At 42.4% G+C, this 23,183-nt stretch overlaps 1 protein-coding gene across 17 annotated transcripts in view; it reads right to left on the reverse strand.

The window, feature by feature from the left end:
• The window catches only part of neo1a (neogenin 1a), a 172,544-nt gene that overhangs the window by 63,268 nt on the left and 86,093 nt on the right, over nt 1-23,183 (reverse strand). For all 17 annotated transcript variants that reach the window (XM_052063022.1, XM_052063028.1, XM_052063018.1 and 14 more), the window contains exons 3-4: nt 3,888-4,163; nt 2,089-2,239 (exon numbers count right to left, since the gene is read on the reverse strand). In XM_052063022.1, the coding sequence (XP_051918982.1) occupies nt 2,089-2,239; nt 3,888-4,163 (427 nt within the window). The remainder of the gene's footprint in view (nt 1-2,088; nt 2,240-3,887; nt 4,164-23,183) is intronic.

The raw sequence follows: 23,183 nt of genomic DNA on the forward strand, positions 1-23,183 counted from the left end.
ATGTGGTAATGGCTTCACTTCACAATCCATTTCAGCTCTGAAGGCAGTCAGGCGGAGTTTACTTGAACCTCCTAAAAGACGCTCCCTGTTGTTTAGAATGAACTTGCTAATTACCGGTATGGGTAACCTAGGGGCGGGTGTTTATGCCGAATGGAATTTGGTAATTAAAGGCTAGATTAATAGCTAACTTTTAACCCATTCCCTTTGGAGGTGAAGATGAGGTATTCCAAGACTTTGAAATAGAAATGTAGTATGTTTAGAAACCACCCAAGTGGATGTCAAATTCATCACCCAGTATCAAAGGTTAGCAAACAGGAATCCAATTTTGTTTTGCATCAACACAGATGAAGCACTATTTTCTTTAAAGTCAACGTTCTATTGGTCTGGTACAATGTGTAAGGCATCGAAAGTAACCTACTTTTGAGGTGAGTCTGACATCCTATGTCTAAGAAAACTCAGTTACGGATTTCAGCTGCTCTTGGTGAGATAATGAGCTCCATTGGAGTGAGAGTACAGGTGAGAGGTTCCTAATTTGTGAACTTCCTCTCTGCGGGAAAGCTGGCAAACTCATCTTGCGCACAGAGTGGCTTGTAAGCCACGTCCAGGTACCCCCCTGGGGTGATTTCTGGTTCAACTGCATTAACAACTTGGGGCAGAGGACCAACGAGCAGCAATATGTCATACTCTGCTGAATTTTAAAAGTAAGGTCTGAACGAGAGCCAGAAGATGCTGAACGTGACATCCGTCCATACCCACGCTCAGCTTGGGAGGAGGGTAACAGGAATAGACAAAAATAAACAAATAACAAAAACAGCACAAAGCTAGGTTGAGTATTTAGCTACCGCGACCTACCTATCTACCTCCCTACTTACTTATCAATCAAAGCATAGCCAATACCCAAATGGCAGAGACCAGTGTTTTCCTAACACACAAGCACTAAACTACATTAAAGGGCTGATTTGGTTTGTTTTGTAGTATTAGAGCAGTGATGCTCATTACGTCGATCTTGATCTACCAGTAGATCTAAGACAGGTCCCAAGTAGATCTGAGGAGTGTCGAGGAGAAAAAAAACAAACAACCATTTGTGTGTCTTTGTACATGTTAGTAATATATTTTTTGGTGCTAATGTACGCTGCACCATTATCATCCTATCAGTCTCATTTTCACCCAAAAAATATTTAAAAAATAAAATAAAGCAGGTAAATCTTGAATTTACCGTGATTACGTCACCGGAAGTTGTTAGCGCTCAGCAGTCTGCAATTGCAGCTTGTGATCAGAGCTGTTGTGCTCTATCTTTTATCGTCATTATTCTCATTCAGAGTTTGCTTCATGTACAATTCACCGAGGGCACGGGCAAAGAATAGGAATCTAAGAGGGCCCAGGGAAGCACTTTAAAACGGTACTTGTGAGCTACGATAGTTAACGGGCTGCAAAAGTGCATCGCATGCCTCAGTTTCAGGCTGTTTCTCATCATGGCCTGTGTGTGTGTGTGTGTGTGTGTGTGTGTGTGTGTGTGCGCACGCACACACGCACACACACACTAACACTAACCTCCCGGGATCTAAGAGTAGATCCCGGGAGGTTAGTTAATCGAAAAGTAGATCTTCGGTCCAAAAAGTTTGGGCACACCTGTTATAGAGGATCGAAATTCCTCATTCTGACCATTTTTAAAAAAACACTCAGTTGTCCATGTGATTTAGTGTGACATAGGCCAATGGGGAAGAAAAAAAAACCATGACTCTTTTGTGGAGATTCAAAAAGCACACGAAGCAGGTTTCATCTTCTCCGTGCTCGTGTGTCTCTATGCAAAGTAAATTGTGTTACTTCAGTTAATTACCGGCTGGTGGACTTACTTTACAGAAATTTCCAGGAGATGGATGAGCACAGTTGCAAACAATCCTCAAGTTTCAGACCTCTTCTGATTCACGAATTGGACTTTCAAATTTCAAACATACTGGTACACTAAACACAATGAAGTAATTAGAATTCCTATCCTCTTTTAGACCGTAACATTTCAAATTTTAGAAACTGGTAAAAAAAAAAACAATAATAACAATAAGACTCAAAGTCAAAGTTGAATACTCATACCTTTCCTCTAGAAGTTTATCTTTAAACATCCATCGCACATGTGGTGTTGGAAAACCTGTGGCCACGCAGGGCAACAAGACGCTGGCTCCCAGGACCTTGGTCACAGACGCAGGCTGAACAAGGAACTCCAGCTTCCTATCGTCTCCGGTTTCTGGAATGAGGAGAAAAAAAAGGAAAGTCTAGGTTATGGCAGGGGTTAATCTTGGAGTGAGTTACTGAGCCACATCGCCATCGTTCAAATTAAGGGGTTCATCTGTCTTAAAACACTTCAAAAGCGCTCAGGTCACAGCCGCAGTTGTTCTTGACACCAGAACCGAGAGTACTTGCATGAAAAATGTCCAAGTCGACCACTTGAAAGCAGTTAGCTCTTTGGAGCGCGACAACAAAAAAGACATCTTTCCTGGAGCGCAACATAACTCTTATATTGCATCGACCTGCAAAAACCACAAAGTCATGTTTGGCTTCTATCTGTGACCTCACCATTAGTTTGCAGTAGTTTTAATTACCGGTAACTCACAAATTTTAAGTGCCACCAAATGTCCCCAAACTAATGCCACCACTGAAAAACAAACAAAAAATTTTTACCTCCTTGTCACTTAAACATCTGATGAGAAAAAAAAGAGTCCTATTTTCTTCATATACTTCTTTGATTACGCTCTCTGTTTTGACGCAAGCTTTAGTCACCACGCACTGTGGAAGAGACAAAGAGCTGTACTACATCCCTCACTCTTGTTGAAGAATAATTTATGGCTTTTAATATCTTCTCTTTGCCGGCATGAGCTTGGTACCTAACAACTTGGTAAACAAATAGTGTGTGTATGTGTGTGTGTGGGGGGATGGGACAAGACCGCGCCACAGAGGAATTCCCGACTTCTGAGGCTTTTTCTGATAAGATCCCCAAAAGCAACAACACTCTCACCAGCTGGGTACAGTTTTCAATTCAAGACAATTCAGCGCCAACGTCATTTACCTCTGAAATTAGAACCAGCAGTAGTCACAGTGCGGGGTGGGTGGGGGGTTGAAAGAAAGAAACCTAAACACACATCTCTGTTTCTCGATGACGCTCCATGTTTTGGACATTTCAAAATGACACTCTGCTTCGGACAACATTAACAATGAATCATGAATGATTTCATGATTGCTCCCTGTGATTGATAACATTTCTATCGGAAAACCTATCGCAATTAAAAACCAACATATTGGAAATTAAGAGAGAACAGACGTGTCAAAATGAATCATCAAGAAATAATCAATTATCAAATTCATCAACAACTCATATAATCATTGAATGATTGTTTAGCTCTGTTCAGCCGTTGCCAACTTAATATTGTGACGTGAACAAAAATGAGAGGCATTTTGTTCACCACTTCTTTGTTGGTTTGTTTTGAAATGCCAGAAACAAATAAATAGAGACATATCGTCTATATAGCACAGCAAGGAAGACTCAAATCATACGGGAAATTGTGTTCTTTCTCTCTCCTTGCATTTCCTTGCATCTGAATCATTTGAGCACAACTGTGGCAATCAGGGCTGGCCTCTCCCGGAGTCGTTTATCATTTTAGTTGATTATGTGCGACATTCCCGACAATAGCGCGTGGAATTTGTTTAGAGTGAACAACTCAGCATCCACTATTTGAGAACTTAGTAAATCAGGCTAAGTCTTCATGATGTGTTTGCTATAGAAATGTACAGCCAAAACAACAGTTTATATAGGATTTTGCTTAAAATTTGTCTACGCAAAACAGCCCCAACATCGATGCTGGGCAACCACCTGCTTGTTGACTCCACATAGTGTATACCTGACAGGATCTGGAGCTGTGCCTCTTCGCTGAACTTTGATGAGCCCACATTCTCCACCAAGCAACGGTAAAGACCAGAATCACTTTCTGTGGCGTTGCTGATCACCAAGGCAGCACTGGGTAGTTGGACCAGCCTCGAGTTGAGCTCCAGGGGCTGACGGTCTTTCTCCCAGCGGGTGAAGAGGACAAGGTCCGAGTTGACCTCACAAGCCATGACTTGGCTGTCACCTTGACGAACAATTGCAGGTGCTGGCTGGCTGGCGAACCTGGGCATTCCTTCAAAAGGGAGACAGAGACAAAGGTTGACATGAACAATATTTTCAAGTAAATCAAATATATCACAAAACCATTGCAATTTCAAACATATTTATACTTTGCCATGACAGACCTCACCCACCCACCCCACCCTCCACCACCACCACTTGGAGCACAATGGCCTCTTACCTGACATTTTAGGGACGGAATATGTGATATGTTAAGAATCACTCCCGGAGCTGTTCATTTCCTATTGGCATGGCCAATACGATTTTACGCTATCATTACCATTAGCGATGTTTTGAAAATGAAAAACGTCTTGTTTTCAAATACACCATGTGTATCATACTTCTGTGTGTTGTGTGTTTAAATTTACAGTCAACTCCAACTGGCGTGGCATGAAATAGCAAAGCATTCTGAGGGAGGGCGGAATCCTTGACATGACACGATACATTTAGGCACATTCATAGCTTTATCTTTGATTGTGATGTTTTGATGCTCAAGAGAAGCCAAAATCATGATGAACGTTCAATGACTTGCCCTGCCAAACTGCAAATCCCAAGTCAAGTGGATTTGAGAGCAAAAATATACACCAAAATGGTTAAGATTTGTCACAGAACACCAGACACAGGCAAAGCTAATTTAATATGATGTTTTCCACGTGCCGTTGGCGCTTATCTCCAATTTTACCGCAGCATCAAATAATAATTTCAAGTGTTTGTTGCCAGTGATCTGAAACTAACACTCACAGGATAAGTTTCAAACAACTCCATGTGATGACTTTAATTACGGGGAATCTACAATATGTAAACTGCATTGGGTAATTAGGGGAGATGAGTAACAAGGCCGCTCCATCATCCATAAAAAGCTGAACTACAGGGACCTCTTTGGGGATAGCTGTGGTTTTGGAGTGTCTATTTTCATCACCATTTGTTTGTTTGGATGTTTGTTTGAAGGGCAAACACAATTGTATATTTTTAGAATTGATCATTACGTGGATTATTCCAGTCATTAATGAAATCATTGGAAACAAATGTATGAACATATTCAGTCATTCAGCGATTCACAGGAAGGTCGCGGGTTTGCATGTTTTGTAAAAATGCTGTTTGGAGAGGTGAAAGCCATGTTGAAGAGCGATTTAGTGCATGTGCCTCCTCTCACAGAAACAGTGCCTCAAATCCCACTGCTAAGACTGAGTCCGGGAGTAATCTCACTTGGAACAACTAAAAAGTCCCTACAGCCAATCGGAGATTTAAGGTGCAACTGAACACATTACAGAGATCAGAGAACATATTCTTCATCAGATTAAATATTAGTTATATTTTTATCCTAACGAGATGAAAGGGTGGGTGAATAATACATAAGTAAGGGGGGAATTCTGTGGTGTTGATAATTTAATGTGATTTAAAAATTTCATCGCAATGATCCCAAGAATCTTGGTTTTAGCAGTTTTCTGAACTTTTATCTTTGCTGGTTACGCTCGCAGCAGCCATTAGCTTAATGCTTCCTGGACACTGAACAGTACTGAGGTGCAGTCAAGGCTACGAGGGTTGAAAATTGTTTGTAATATTTGATAGGACCATATGAAGCACATTAGAAAGCGTGTTTGTTTTTCGGATTACTTCAGTGGAGGTGAATGTTTGACTCACTCATTTGTCTTCTTAACCAAGATATCTTGTGCTTTTTAACCATCCGATGTTAAGAGCAGCGGTCCAATTTCGGCAGCCAGGTGAGATGACAAAGTTATGAGTCTCAGGAATAGAGAAACTGAAATAGTTTGGCCCAAAGAGGCCTGACATTTGAAAGATTGAGCTTGAAAACAAAGGTCTCAGCTCTAATAACCAGATACAAGCTTGGCTTTGTGTTGCGCTCGAGAGATGACATTTGGCCCAAAGCGCACACGGGGGGAGATGGCCCTAAAAGTCATTAGCAGACATGACAAGATGTTTTATTCTTGACAAAGAATGTGCTACCTTCTTCTACTAGCAGTGTGGACGCGACACTATTCTTTTTCGACACACACAAATGACTGCCTACTTCAATGAGTGTGACCCGAAATTTTAGTGCAGGCAACATCTTGGATGAGTGGGTTTACAATGAATACTAATTTGGTTCTAGAATCATTTGTTCCAAACATTTTAATTCTAGCAGAATAGACTTGTCAAAACATGCATGTATTGACGCGCATACAGAGCGTGAAAATTAAACCAAGATCACAAGTGGTGACTTGAAGCCCATGTGGGGATGCATTTGAATGCTAGACGTGAACTGATACACTTAGGTGGCTCTATTCAAAATCTCATTACCCAAGATGCATACTAATACCAGAGCGAGACTTAATCCTTTGTCCTTCTACGCATATTTCTTCTAAATCAGTATGTGTCCATCCTATGATGTAACAGCCACCTATCATGAAGTAAATGCCTTACATCCATGTCTTGCTTTGTGTGTGTACGCGCACGTTATGTGTGATGTACTGTATATTCACGGGTCAGGGAAGGGCATTTGAGATGGGAAGTGGAGAGATTTGCTTGCAACACTATCAATTCCAATTCATCACAATTCCATTTAAATTGACTGAGCCGGGGCTTCGTATTCACCTTGGGTGTGCACTTGTGAAGTGCTTCAAAGAATGCTCAATGTAACGGCTGTCAACATAAAGCGATGTGTGGACTTGGTTACTCACAGAGGATCACGTTGGAATTATTTAATGGATTAAATCACACATTAATGGTTTTAAATGAAAGATTCTCTCTAAAATAGAGAGTTCATCTACTGGCGACACCAGATGCTTTGAGGTGTTGTTCCTCTCATCTACCGACCATTGCAGCACCTGAATGCTGCAATGCATTGCAGCACCTGCTTTACAGTCAAATAGTATGCGTGCAAATATCAATCAGCTTGGAACATGATGACTGTCAAGTGCGCACTTAAATTTTGAGTAAATGTAAGCACACATGCACATCAACAGGCACTTAAAGTGCACAGTTCGGTCCCCGCTTCTGTGAAATAACACCTAGCACGGAATAACAATGAGAGGTTTAATGGAATATGCTGAGACATTCAAAGATCTCTTCTAGATTCGGAGCATTAGGAACCACCTTTGCCGAATAGTCGCCTTTCTACAAAACACTCTAGATAACATGTTACAAATGTGTTATTTTTGAAAATGATGAAAGAAATTGCGACACAGTAGAGGTACCTACCTACCTAATCCTGGAGCTTCTAATGCGCAAGATTGGTTGAGTTGAAATGTTAAGGAGCACGAAAATGTGAATTTTGCACTACATGTATAATAATTCCATCCATCTTCTAATCCACTTGTCCTCACAAAGGTCAAGGACTGGTTGGAGCCTATCCCAGCTGTCTTTGGGCAGAATGCAGATACAGTACACCCACTGAACTGGTTGCCAGCCAATCGCAGGGCGCACATCGGCAAACAACCACTTACACACACCCACAATCACACATAGGGAGTGTTCCACTAACCTCCCATGCATGTTTTTGGAACTTCGGAGGAAACCGGAGGACCCGGAGAAAACCCACGCAGGCACGGGGAGAACATGCAAACACCACACATGAAGGCCTGAGCCGGAATCGCACCCACGACCCCTGCGCTGTGAGGTTATTACTCAGTAGGGAACAACCAAAATATATTTTTTTGAGGCCGTTGACTCTTGGCATGAAAAATACAGATTTCCGATTAATCAGCCAATTAATTTGAGAAATATACAATACTAAAATAACAATTTTCAAGATTCGCTGGCTGGCCTGTTCCCTATTCCCTGTGAGGAACAGGGGTCAAATGTAAATAAGATGCCCTTTTCCGGTCCTTGAATCAATTGCACCGTACAATGGAACTAATCCAGGGGTCGGCAACCCAAAAAAAAAATATGTCTGGAGCCGCAAAAAAATAAAAGCCTTCTATAAAACAATGAAGGAAACACATGCTGTAAGTATGTTGGAGACTGGACTGTCTCAGAACGCCCGTCTTTGAATGCCTCTCGAGTCGAACGAGAAGAGAGAAGGCATGGAGTCGGACGCAGATGTGTCTGTTTGTCGAGGCTGTTAAAAGCATAAATAAAGTGTACGTTTTAAAAAACCAACATCACAGGTCTCCTTTTTCGGAGCTGCAACATGTATCTATATCTATTAAACTACATTAGCCTACTATCAAAATCTTTTGCCATTTTCAAACATTTTTTATTAAGCTGCAGGGAGCCACTAGATGTCGCTAAAGAGCCACATGTGGCTCTGGAGCCGCGTGTTGCCGACCCCCGAACTAATCAATGAATGGTATAGATTTATGTGGAACTAATAATGAGACCAGTGTAACTTGCGTATAACTGAATGGTTAGAGTACATAAAGGCATAAATAATCGCCATTTGACCGATTATTTTGGTCAATGTTTACAATACAATACAATACATTCTGATTTATATAGCGCTTTCACAACAGCGGCAGCTGTAACAAAGCGCTTTACAAAACAGTTAACATAAAGTAAAATAATAAACACAACACATAACATAAAACACGGACAGTCGTGCAGTCCTAACCACTTTTCCGTCACACGCTTTGTTGTTTGAAGCGGTTTGAGATGAAAGAGGAGAGAATCAAAGTGTCCTTTAACCAGTGGATCAGAGACGTCATGCTCAAAATGTGCACACGTCGGCTACAAGCTAAGTTTCAAAGTCAACAAGAAGCTGTAGCATCCATTGACGAAAAAAGAGATTGGTTTACTTCTCCTGTCCCATGGAAATCCATCTCAATTCCAAGCTGCGACTCACGGTTCCAAATACGCATCGGCGCTCTGCGCCAACGCTCCTCTCTCCTCATCCTCAACTTCAGCGGCCATCCATCCAGCCGCACCAACGCCAACTGTCCAACAGCGCCGACATAGCCACTGAACAAATCGGGGTTGTGAAAAATGCTGCCCATTACTGGCGCAAAAAACACAATGTTTGAATCAACCAATTTAATTGGCGGGCCTACATTACAGCAACAGTGCTCGACTTGAGTCCGACTTTTGCAACACGTCCCACCCCTGCTAAAGTGCGAACATATATGTTGTGATTTGACCTCGAACTGGTCTAACAACAGTAATAACTTAACTTGCTTGAAACTTGAATTAAGACTTGACGCTTACCTCGGACTTGGACACATAACTTTGTCGAAGCACATGTAAAGTAGAATGATGATAGAATTGTCTCATTAAATAGAGAAACTAGTGATTGCTGCAAAAGCCATTTTGCAATCACGAGCGATTCAAAGGTTGAAAAATCAAGATTCACGTTGATGATAGCGGAAACAGGGCACCACAATTTTTCAGTGCCTCAAAGGGACTGAAATTACTATTACCATCACCCCATTATTCCCCCCCCACCCTCCGCTCTATTCAGTTCAACAAGTTCATAGACATTCCCTAGTGATTGGTAAAAGTCATTCTAGAAAGGCGGAGAAAAAAACAATAGCAGAAATTGAGCTACTGAAATGGAGGCCCTTCATGTCAGAAAAAAAACCCTTAAAATGAAATTACTAGCGATAATAAACCCTCCTCATCTGTCCTTTGACTTCTTTTATTGCACAGTCACAGTAGTGTGGACACAATCGCTCTCCTATTACGAGCGCAATGTTACACTGCACGGTATATTTTTCTGTGTGAGTGAACTAATTCATGTTTCGTGAACCAAAAACTTTCTCTCAGTCAACGAGATGTAATAGCTCTTTTAATGGTGTGGAAAAAGCCAAGTTCCAACACACTGTATAATTCCTTTGTACAATATGTTCATTGAGTTACTTCAGCTCGGCCTCTTTTTTGTTCCAGGCCCTTTTTGTGCATGCTGTAGCATAAATGATAATTAATTTCATAATTGAAAAATTTCAAAGCTTCAGGGGAGACAATTTCTCAGGGCCTTATTTATTTCAGTCAAATTAACACTTTTTCAGGCTAAGGCAGTTAAAGCATTTATACCTTATCATTAACATTCAACAGATTTTCATGTTTAATTTTAATGGTTCTTAAATACAAAGGGAAATGTTATGCAATTATTCAGTAAGCTAGCGGTCTCTTCTGCACACTGTATGGTGTTGATTCGATAGGACCAAAACATTCTGTTATGAGGAACTTGGAAGAAGATATCATGTATCTGTTGGCAGGGAATAGAGGACAAAATCAGGCTGTAAACTAATTGGATCATTTTAATTAGCACCGTTCCAGTAAGCGCTGCTCAAATAGCCGAGTCTCATTCACACAGCAATAAAGGTGACTAACCAGCAGAGGTGGGTGTGTCAGTAAAATTTGGTCGGTCCGTCATTCGTCAGCGCCCTGGACATACATCTGTCATCATCAGTTTGTTATTGTTTCAAGCCGAAACAAACTAATCGTCAGTCGGTCAGAACGTCCCCTTATTATAACCCTCCGTCACTAAATTTCAACGGTCTGCCAGTCCGTCTATCGTCAATCTATCAGTCCACCCGAAAAAAACCCCCTCACAGTCCAACAGAAGACAAATCCCATTTGATTTTCATGTTAAATGGAGTCATGTTCTCCACTGGCCTGCGTGGGGTTTCTCCGGGTACTCCGGTTTTATCCCACATTCCGAAAACATGCATGACATGCTGATTGGACACTCAAAATTGTCCCTAGGTGTGACTGCGGATGGTTGATCATCTCTGTGTGCCCTATTATTGGCTGGCAACTGGTTCAAGGTGTCCCCTGCCGACTGCTGACAGCTGGGATAGGCTCCAGGACGCCCCATGACCTTTGTGAGGATATAGCAGTTCAGAAAATGGATGGATGGATGGGAAATGGAGTACACTAGATATTGGCATCATACGGTGACCACCTAAAGATCTTTACAGACATACGCACATGCACACAAACACTCTGTATCCCCCCTGTCGAACACGCACGTGCCAAACGGGTGGGGCATGTTTCTCTCAGTCCGAAATGTACGGTCCATCGATACATGACCTTGTTAGTGACAATTACACCGATGGATGAAAACCTACATCCATCAGTGCTTCGTCCATCTTTTTTTAAAAATTTTATTTCTCATCATTCATCAGCAAAATGGTCAGTGATGGACCGACGGACCTTCCGTCAGTACTGACAGAATGCCCACTTCTGTTCACCGGTTCACCATCTTCCAATTAAAAGGCAGCCAGAAGCCCCAAACTATAACCATAAAAGCAACCCAAAAAAAAGTATAGTATGTTTTTAAATATTCTACAACTGAGAAAGCCTTTTCTTTTAATCATTATGTTCTGTTCCTTGTGTTTAGCGCTAATTTTGTCTGAAAAGTGCATGTTTAATCATTCATAGAGCACCCAATTAATGATTTAATGTAGAAAATAAACAGCAGAATATTAAGAGTGAATCATTAGTTACAGCTTTAACCAATTAAAAATGATGAGATGCAAGAGAAACAGTTGGGAATTAACTACTGGCACAAATTGCTAAATCATAGATCTCGAATAAACTGTGGAAAATTCATACAAAGCATTATTAAAGCTATTTAACCAAATATATGATCAGCACGGTCCTGTTAAAGAATACACACAAAAAATGTAAATATAATAACCTTGTGGATCACAAAGGGATTACTGCCAAAACAAAAATGTTAAACATTGAATTTGTGAAACTGAAAACGGAAGAATTACAAGGACAAGTTAGAAAAACAATTACAGGAAAATATTAGGGGATAACAAAAATAATATTAAAGAAATGTAGAGTATATCAAACAGGATCATACGATCTCAGTCCCCACTAAATTGGTACCCTGATTACATCATTAAAATGGATGATGTAATTTGTAGTAGGACCAAAATGGCTCGTGTTTTTGATTATTTTTTTTGTCAGCATCGGACTCGATTTAGCAGGAAAAAAAAATCTAAGATCCAGGGACAGTTGGAATGACTATGGATCTTTTGATCGAGAGAAATCCTGACTCACTACTTTTCACTGCAGTGGCAGAAAAAGAAACTGTTAAAAGATGTAAAAACAAAAAGTCAATAGATTAGAATGATACAGATATGACAACAATGGAAGAAATCATTGAAGGGATTTCAAAACCACTCACATGTATTTGCTATTCATCATTTCAGACCAGTATACATTTTCACACAAAACTAGTGTTTGGTCCTTGGATCTTGTATGTGTGGATTTGTAACGATGGTATATTCTGCGAGTGCATTGATTATTATATATAATCACTATGAGCTGGTTCATGATCATTATTATGGTCGTATTATTTTGACCATGGATGAAGAATAAGAGAGCTCAATTAAGGAAAAAAAAACAGAGAGCATGGAATTTCAATACGGTAAGTCAAGACATCTGCCCACTTCCTTTTTAACATGGAATACTTTTTTTGGGGGCGCTTTGGCTCATTTTGCTTGTTTGTTGTTGTTAATGTTATTATTTTCACAGTTTTAAATGTTCATAACTTTCATTGTTTTTGTTTTCTTCATGTTTAAAATAAACATCCACTCATTCTTCATGCTCGAATAAAAATGAATTCAGTTTTTTCTCCTGTGCTGTCACAAACAAAGCTGAAAAGCAAAAAAAAAAAAATTCAGTATTAAACTGCAAAAGATAAACATAAAAAAATAGACCATCCCATAGCCCACCATTGCCCTGTATTATTACTTGTAATGATAATAATAATAATAATAATAATAATAATAATAAAGACTTCAGGCTTTCTGGATAACAGAAAAGAGGTTCCCCTGTCTGTCAAATTCAGTCGGGATGATTATGAAACATTTTCTTGGAGGGCTTTTTCATGTTCTTTGCAGCTGTGTTTGACAAGAATCCCACAGCATCATTTGCCTCTCCAAGAAGGACTTTGATTTGTATGAGTTTTTGATGTGGCCAGATAGTCGAGGAAATTGAGTATTTTAGAAACAAGCACTTGACAGACTGGCTTGATTGCTTCTCATATTTTACAGCATGAGACAAACGCCCACTGGGACTATCAATGTCAAACTATAGTTCTTAGGATTGCAACAAAAACTGATTTGAATCGGAAAGCAGTCCTGCTTGAAAATGTGAGTGCAACAAAATTAAAACGCTTCCACATTAAAATCTTGAATCACATCACACCCATATCAAGATATGTTTTCAATCATCTTTAATTGGCCAAATGCACTAGCGGAGTAGTTTGGGCATGAGGGATTTAACAACATCCAAAAGTCACAATGTGATATTATCACGATATGAACCTCATGATACGATAATAATCCAAATATTGTGAGAGGTTGGCGATACTGATTTTTTTTTCTATTTGTTTTTGTGCATCACAGCAGTGACAAAGTAATAGGCTTAGCTCGTTTATTTTCATGTGTTTCAATTGGTTCAGTGGCGCACATTATCATTGTCCATGTCGTTCGTCCACAATGCTGTATTCAGCTGAAGCAGGTGAAAAGTCATGACGGAAATGTGCTGCTTCTAAACACCTTAATATTGACGACAGCGATATCAATTTATTTTTATTTTAATATCGTGAGATAGCTATGATCGTTACATCCCTCTATGGCAGGGGTGCCCAAACTTTTATGATCGAAGATCTACTTTTCGATCAACTAACCTCCTGGGATCTACCCCTACCGGCACGCGCATGCGCAAGCGCACACACACACGCACACGCACGCACACACACATACACACACGCACGCACGCCATAATGAGAAACAGCTTGAAACGGAGGCATGCGACACACTTTTGCAGCCTGTTAACTATCGTAGCTCACACGTACCGTTTTAAAGTGCTTCCCTGGGCCCTCCTCGATTCCTATTCTTTGCTCGTGCCCTCGGTGAATTGTACATGAAGCAAACTGAATGAGAATCATGACGATAAAAGATAGAGCGCAACAGTTCTGATCACAAGCTGCAATTGCAAACTGCTGAGCGCTAACAACTTCCGGTGACGTAATCACGCGCCACCGTAAATTTAAAATTTACCTGCTTTATTTTATTTTTTTGAATATTTTTTTTTGTGAAAATGAGACTGATAGGATGATTAGGGTGCAGCCTACATTAACACAAAAAATATATTATTAACATGTACAAAGACACACGAAGGTTTGTTTGTTTTTTTCTCCTCGACAATCCTCGGATCTCCTTGGGACCTGTCTTAGATCTACCGGTAGATCAGGATCTACCTAATGGGCACCCCTGCAGTCTATGGTATAGTAGAACAGTTGCTGCAGACTATATACCGGTAAAGTTTAGTTACACTTTTATTCATTTATTTATTTCAAAAATGGCACAAACAACAACAGCAACACAAACTATGGCTCAAGTTCTTTTTTCTCTAAAATGTGTTTATGTAGTTTTTTCCAGCCTCTTGCAATTCAACATGTGCATTGCATAGAATGCTACCAAGACAATTCATTTTTCATTGCTGGTTCCCTTAATGTACGTAAATAAAACAATATCAAATAATTATGAATGTGGAATTTCAATTTATCACTGAGGTGGTTTATTATGCATAATGCCAAACAATAAGTACACTTATTGTACTGTAATTTCTACGAAACTCAATCTGTGTATGTATGTCCACACAGCACATTTATCTTTCTCAGCAAACGGGGTACATGATGCCAAGTGCATGCACAGACGCACAGTCAGTGATAAGTGGCAAGAAGAGCAGTTTATTAGAGTTAAGAAGCAATAACCCTTTTCTCAACTGTAAAATAGAACGAAGACGGATCGATGGGATTCCGCAAGAGTCGGCCCCAGACAAGTTTTTATTTTTTTTCCACTCGCTGAAAAATGTCTCTTGGCTTCAGAGGGCGCTTAAAAGAACAGCCTGACCTTGTCATCAATCTTGCCATGGGAGAGTACAGTAAAACCTTTAATAGCCAGTTGGGATTTCGGGAAGGACACATGAATTGTAGTGTACGGCTTCAGACCTGACCGATGATGGTGCGTACGGAACCGGATCAGACATTTGCCTGGATCTTTCTTGTCGCCAGGTCATTTTCAACACGTCCATGCACTCCACACAGGAAAGCTGGGGTTAGATTCAAACCCACGAACCTGTACTGTGAAGTGGACGTGCTAACCATTCCCCACAGTGCTGATAGGTAGATAGGACAAATGGACGGACGGACGGACAGATAGATAGATAAAAGATTGTCGTGGTTATCGTCAACGTATTGGTTTGGAGAAGCAAGAAGTAACCGCTTGTCATATCGGCTGAAAAATATCAGTTTGTGCATCGCTACTGGAATTGTATTTATTTATTTAGTTTTTACATGTTTGCAAAAATTCATGCAAATCAACGCTGTGACAGGAGATAGACACACAGATATGAGCTAACTGGATAACCTCGACATCCGTCACCTTTCCTTCCAAGTGTTGCCCCATTTCTCATGCTACGCTTTAATGAATCTTTAGCTGCTTGAAGACAAAGAAGAAATAGGAGGGTGGACCCTCCTATTTCTTCTTTGTCTTTCCAGACCATTTTTCAGTGTGTCGTGTTGTTTGCTCAAGGGGGCCATGCTGCTTCTTGGTTCTTATCTCTTGAGAAGCACATCTGCAGATGCTATCTCTTGCCCTGTTGCTGTGATTTTGTTCCAGCTGCCCATGAGCAAGGCGATGGAAAATTAGATGAATGGAAGCCCGGGCAAAAGGAAGATGGAACTCCAAGTGATACAGGAAAAGAGAATACAGGAGACCATTGAATCAAAATGCTCAAATATACCACAAATTTAGGAATTGACACATTCTATTTTTATTCTTTTTAAATATAAACATTCATGTGTTTCGTGCTGCTTTCACTCCCAAAAAGGCCTTCCAATCCCACCCATTTTGAAAGAAAATATGACAGCATCTTAGACAGCAAACTGCAATTTGAGAAGCTACACCCTTTGAACTAGGTTATATTAAACTAAGTGTGTGCTCAGAGTAGGCTATTTGAATTGTGGTTGAGCATACTTGACACATAAAATCCAAGACCTCTGATTAGTATTCGTGCCCTGATGTGTACTCTTGGCAGGTACACATGCCCTCTATGGAACACGCAGTCACGCCAGGGCGCATGTGCACCCACAATATACAGTATCATGTCGTATGATTAATGTGATCGGCCCTCTTGCCAGTTTTTTATGCGGACCACCACCTGGCACAACAGAAATAAACTGATAGAAATCAGTCAATGGAAGTCAATGTCAGGGATACAGCAGTAATTAGCGGTGTATGATGAGTTGATTAAGCTGTGTGAGCCCAGCATGAGCACTAGCCTAGCACTATCCTTTTAACCCCCCCCCCCACCCCTCAAAAAATCCCACCAAAAAACAAAAACGCATGTAAATTTAATCCAAAAAAATGTGTTTTGTGAAACTTCAATATTTTCATTTTTAATTTTAAACTACCGGTAATGAGTGGTATTAAAATGAGCTTGTCAATATTCTATCAGATCATAAATAATGTGTTTACTGTACAGACATGACATTCCAAAGTGACAGATGGTTTACAATGAATATTTACTGTAATTATGACTTGAATGCGGCGGCCCGGTAGTCCAATGGTTAGCACGTCGGCTTCACAGTGCAGAGGTGCCGGGTTCGATTCCAGCTCCGGCCTCCCTGTGTGGAGTTTGCATGTTCTCCCTGGGCCTGCGTGGGTTTTCTCCGGGTGCTCCGGTTTCCTCCCACATTCCAAAAATATGCATGGCAGGCTGATTGAACACTCTAGATTGTCCCTAGGTGTGAGTGTGAGCGTGGATGGTTGTTCGTCTATGTGTGCCCTGCGATTGGCTGGCAACCGATTCAGGGTGTCACCCGCCTACTGCCCGGTGATGGCTGGGATGGGCTCCAGCACCCCCTGCGACCCTAGTGTGGATCAAGCGGTACGGAAGATGAATGAATGAATGAATATGACTTGAATGCTATGTTAGGTAGATAGCGATCGACAATAAAAAGTTCCAACTTCGAAATTTGGCGAGAGTGAAATAGAACTCCGTTGTAACCAAGGGATTTCCATTCCTCATCTTAATGTGTTCATGTCATTGAGGCTCGGACAAAGGTTTCATGCATTAAGGCAGTATGCAAAGTTGAATTATGTTTGGTAACGTAATCTAATGTTTACGTGATCTCAGATCAGCGATGTCAAACTCATTTTTGTCACGGGCCACTTTGGAGTTACGTCTTTCCTCCGGGGGCCGTTACGTAATTTTCTCATTGTATTATTACTTGTGTACAACAACTTGGTGTGATGGATTATCAGTTTTGTAATCACTTAAGTCAACTGGTTTTTAAATAAGGTTTAAAGTTTTTTTTATTCAAGATATCGGTGTCTTTTGGTGAAGAGAAAAACTCTTAGCGAACTGACAGTTTCGGATGTCTTCAGTCTTCATCGAACCTGTCACTGCTTCCTTGTGACGCGATCTTGTTTGTTCGATTATTGTTCAAGTGAGTGTAAACAGGGTAACAAAATGATTGCTAAACTTCAATGTTATTTATTACACAATCACAATTTGACATTTCAGTTCAGACTTCAGCAAGAATTATGGAAGTTGACACATGAATTGCTTTTGCGTTCTCCATAAAATGATGTGGCGGGTCGGATCTGGCCCCAGGCCTTTGCAATTGACACCTCTGTATCAAATCATTGACGGAGGCCATGCTGTACATAAAAGATTTTTTGTCTTAATGTTAACATAGTAATCTGATTAATGTTGCGTGAGTGAAATTAGAATAAAAATGAAATGATGAATCTCTTTACAAGCAGCGCCATTTTGGGAGAAAACATGAGTCAGAGCTCAAAATGGGCAATTCAACGATGATTACCATAGCTCAAGAGCAAACGCTCAATAGTTTGTTAAAAACACACCTGCACGCACGCGCACGCACGGTTTTATTATCAAAGTCACAATTTTAGTATCTTGCTAAGACGATGTGAGCATATATCTGTATAAAGACTGCGGGAGATGGTTATCATTGACCTTGGTGCAAAGGATGTTCTGCACCTTCAGAGTCACACGTACACACTTACAGAGACAGCACAAGAGATGTTAACGATGCAGTCAGTTGTACAAAAGGCAATTCTGTGCTCCTGTGCACATGTAAAAATGAGTTTGGCGTGTCCACAGCTTGTCTCCACCAATCAAAACGGCATGAAGACGGGTGCGTGGCGCCGAGAGGAGTCTTAACACCCTCCCCAGGGTCGTTTCACACAGAGTTCACTGGGGCTCGGTCAAAGCAAGCATTACACGCACATCCGTGGCTTGACTGTAGTGAAGTGACATGTACCTCTCTTGCTTTCAACCTTTGCCATTCATCCACCCTCAGCGTTGCTTCCAACACACACATTTGTGTGCATTAATAGGGATTTCCAGTTTCACTCTGCATGAATGGTTATACAGACCGTTTATAAAGGTATATGGGCTTTTATTTTGTCCCTTTCCCTCCGCAGCATGCACAGGACAATCGTCATGCATTCATTCAGTATTCTTTTCACCATTACAGCTTTTAGAGTCTTGCTGTGTGGGTTTCAGCAACAAAGTAAATGCAAATGAACTCTCCATGAAGTATTCTCTCGAAAGATACTGGCCTTTCTAAACCTATTTTGGTCACTTGTGAATTATAACAATACATCTACAATCTACCAATCTTTCCTTGACATGTAATTCAGTAAACTAAAATACCTGTTGTAGTGGCAAAGAAAATAATAAATATTTTGGAAGGGATGACCTCTCATACCATGAGCATGTAAGCACCACCTCTTCACCGCCATCCTAAAACCACAATGAAGAATTGGCCTGATCTCTGAAGCATAAAAAAACAAACTGAGAATTTAGCACCTTGATTTCTTCACAGTATAATGTGTTCCATCAGTGCAGAACGTAAAACAAAATACTGACGGTTGTACAAGATTTCTGTCTCCTCAGCAGAAGCCAACAAATTTTAAATATGTATCTTCGACATGATTTATTTAAATGAAGAGTAGCCAAACCAAACCCGACTTTCTGTTACCACAGTCGTGTACCTTCTTTGGCCACTCTACTTTAAAGTGCTGCTGGGCAACATCATTACCAGGAATCAGCTCCCCAAAACAAGAAGCGATCATGTGCATCATTATTTTTGGAAACTATTTTATGCATAATTATTCCAGAGCAGGTGGTTAAAAAGCCCTTGAAACTCTGAAAAACACCCCCGCGACCAGACTACCTAATTCGTCCAACTGTTTGAGGAACAAAAGGACACTTTTCAAAAGAGTTCCCCGCAGAATTGGGAATCGGCAAAAAACGTGTGAGAGTCGAGTCTTTTTCAGGGTTCAAATGCTCTATGACGGCCAATTTAGCTTTGAAACGTGATCATTTTGATGTGGATACTCCCAAAACTGCCTCTCACATGCTTGGATGGGCAGGAGCAGATGAAAGGATGCAGACATGCATACTAGACTGTAACAGGGTCGATACACGCGGGTGACCTATTAAAGTCTAATCTTGAATAAATCAGTATTTTGATAGCATGAAAATTATTCAAACACGATGACCTTCACAGACACCTGATCTCAACTCATCTGTAGAGCTATGGGAGATCTTGAACCAGTGTGCGACACGTCTCTTATCTGTTTTTATTGCAGAGAATTCAAGTCGAGATGCATTGACCTTCCAATCACTGAGACACAAAAAAGTAAGGATACTTGAGCTCAAGTCAGACTACACGAATGTAGCCCGACTTTCCGCTGACAGATGTGTCGCAGACAAACGTAGTATCGTGTAGTCGATTGAAAGTTGTCTTTACACGTTCTAGCCTGCGTAGTGCGACATACTCAACGATTGGTCGTGAGGCGTCTGGGATTCTTCATGACCACGGTGACCAAAGTCGGGCATGCCAGAATTTTGGGTCACCCTGCCACATAGTGTGTCCTACGTCGTCCTTTGATCGGTTCTTTTACATTGACCAATAGGAAGACAGTGCCCTCCTACTTATGATGAGAAACGGGGTAGGACTAGATAAGTTTTTTTTTACTTCATCCTCCTCCCTTGAACATAATAACTGTGTTGAATGAAGACTGATTTCTTTCTTTTTACTTTTTTATCTACCCTATTTTCTGTCAAACTATTACTGTATATGTTTTATGTTCAATAAACAAACAAACTAAACAAACTGGACGGGGCGCACACAATCACAAATGTTGTGTACAGCATTTAAAAAGTGACTTGAACAAAATGGGAATTATTGGAAAGTATACATTGCATTTCAACTCATGCTATGTTTGCTAACTGAAAAGCTACCGTATTTTCACGACCATTCGGGGCACCGTGTTGTCGGGCGCAGTCTCACTAAGGGGTGCCATTTCTGTATTTGACACATACACAAAACGCACTGTATTATTGGGCGCTGCCAGGCATGGTAAAACATACGCCAGCTTAAACATACGGCATGCATGCACACACGCTAAAAACACGTTTTTAAAAAGGCAACGGATGCAAAACTGAGTTCGGTTGTACTTTATTTAGCCATTTTACAATGTACTCACGTTTTTCTCTTCACCTCTTACACGCTCACCCTTCACTTATTGGCGACTGCTCCCCGCTAGGGGCGTGCCTTTAGCGGTCTCTTACATGCCCACACTTCACTCATTAGCGGACTTCTGCATGCCTGTCGTCACTCACTCCGCCTTTTCTCTATATAAACAGCGTGTCGGCCAGAGGTGCTCTCAGTCAGGCTTTGAAACTCTGTGCATACACTACATGCGCCGCTTTATAAGGCGTCCTGTCCATTTTGGAGAAAATGTAAGACTTTTAATAGCGCCTTATCCATCCATCCATCATTTACCGCTTATCCGCGGCCGGGTCGCGGGGGCAACAGCTTTAGCAGGGAAGCCCAGACTTCCCTCTCCCTAGCTACTTCTTCCAGCTCTCCCCGGGGGATCCCGAGACGTTCCCAGGCCAGCTGGGTGACATAGTCTCTCCAGCGTGTCCTGGGTCTTCCTCGGGGTCTCCTCCCGGTGGGACATGCCCAGAACACCTCACCAGGGAGGCGCTCAGGAGGCATCCGAATCAGATGCCCAAGCCACCTCATCTGGCTCCTCTCGATGTGGAGGAGAAGCGGCTCGACTCTGAGCCCCTCCCGGATGACCGAGCTTCTCACATTATCTCTAAGGGAGAGCCCGGACACCCTGCGGAGAAAACTCATTTCGGCCGCTTGTATCCGGGATCTCGTTCTTTCGATCACGACCCATAGCTCGTGACCATAGATGAGGGTTGGGACGTAGATCAACCGGTAAATTGAGAGCTTCGCCCTTTGGCTCAGCTCCTTCTTCACCACGACAGACCGATACAACGTCCGCATCACAGCAGACGCTGCACCAATCCGCCTGTCGATCTCCCGCTCCATCCTGCCCCCACTCGTGAACAAGACCCCAAGATACTTGAACTCCTCCACTTGGGGCAAGATCTCCTCCCCGACCCTGATGGGCACTCCACCCTTTTCCGACTGAGGACCATGGTTTCAGATTTGGAGGTGCTGATTTTCATCCCAACCGCTTCATACTCGGCTGCGAAACGCTCCAGTGAGAGTTGGAGAACCCCGTTTGAAGGAGCCAACAGCACCACATCATCTGCAAAAAGCAGGGATGCAATACTGCGGCCCCCAAAACGGACACCCTCAACGCTTCAGCTAGGCCTAGAAATTCTGTCCATAAAGGTTATGAACATCGACAAAGGGCAGCCTTGGCGGAGTCCTACCCCCACTGGAAACGATTCCGACTTACAGCCGGCAATGCGAACCAAACTCTGACATCGGTGGTATAGTGACCGAACAGCCCGTATCAGGGGGTTCGGTACTTCATACCCACGAAGCACCCCCCACAGAACTCCCCGAGGGACACGGTCAAACGCCTTCTCCAAGTCCACAAAACACATGTAGACTGGTTGGGCGAATTCCCACATACCCTCAAGGACCCTGCTAAGGGTGTAGAGCTGGTCCACTGTTCCACGGCCGGGACGAAAACCACACTGCTCCTCCTCAATCTGAGGCTCGACTTCCTGACGGACCCTCCTCTCCAGCACTCCTGAATAGACCTTACCAGGGAGGCTGAGGAGTGTGATCCCTCTGTAGTTGGAACACACCCTCCGGTCCCCCTTTTTAAAAACAGGGACTACCACCCCGGTCTGCCAATCCAGAGGCACTCGCCCTGTTGACCACGCGATGTTGCAGAGGCGTGTCAACCAGGACAGCCCCACAACATCCAGAGTCTTGAGGAACTCCGGGCGGATCTCATCCACCCCTGGGGCCTTGCCACCGAGGAGCTTTTTAACCACATCGGTGACTTCAACCACAGAGATAGGAGAGCCCACCTCAGAGTCCCCAGGCTCTGCTTCCTCCAAGGAAGGCGTGTTGGTGGAGTTGAGGAGGTCTTCGAAGTACTCTGCCCACCGGTTCACAACGTCCCGAGTCGAAGTCAGCAGCGCCCCATCCCCACTGTACACAGTGTTAGTGGTGCACTGCTTGCCCCTCCTGAGACGTCGGATGGTGGACCAGAATTTCCTTGAAGCCGTCCGGAAGTCGGCTTCCATGGCCTCACCGAACTCTTCCCACGCTCGGGTTTTTGCCTCGGCGACCACCGAAGCCGCGGTCCGCTTGGCCAGTCGATACCCGTCAGCTGCCTCTGGGGTCCCACAGGCCATAAAGGCTCGATAGGACTCCTTCTTCAGCTTGACGGCATCCCTTACTGCTGGTGTCCACCAGCGAGTACGGGGATTGCCGCCACGACAGGCACCAACCACCTTACGGCCACAACTCAGATTGGCCGCCTCAACAATAGAGGCACGGAACATGGTCCACTCGGGCTCAATGTCCCCCGCCTCCCCCGGAACATGGGAAAAGCTCTGTCGGAGGTGAGAGTTGAAACTCCTTCTGACAGGGGATTCCGCCAGACGCTCCCAACAAACCCTCTCTTCACCCGAGTGTCCAGAACATGCGGCCGCGAATCCGATGATACAACTACAAAGTCGATCATCGAACTGCGGCCTAGGGTGTCCTGGTGCCAAGTGCACATATGGACACCCTTATATTTGAACA

The sequence above is a fragment of the Hippocampus zosterae genome, chromosome 4 (assembly GCF_025434085.1).
Source record: "Hippocampus zosterae strain Florida chromosome 4, ASM2543408v3, whole genome shotgun sequence".
Classification (NCBI taxonomy): domain Eukaryota; kingdom Metazoa; phylum Chordata; class Actinopteri; order Syngnathiformes; family Syngnathidae; genus Hippocampus; species Hippocampus zosterae.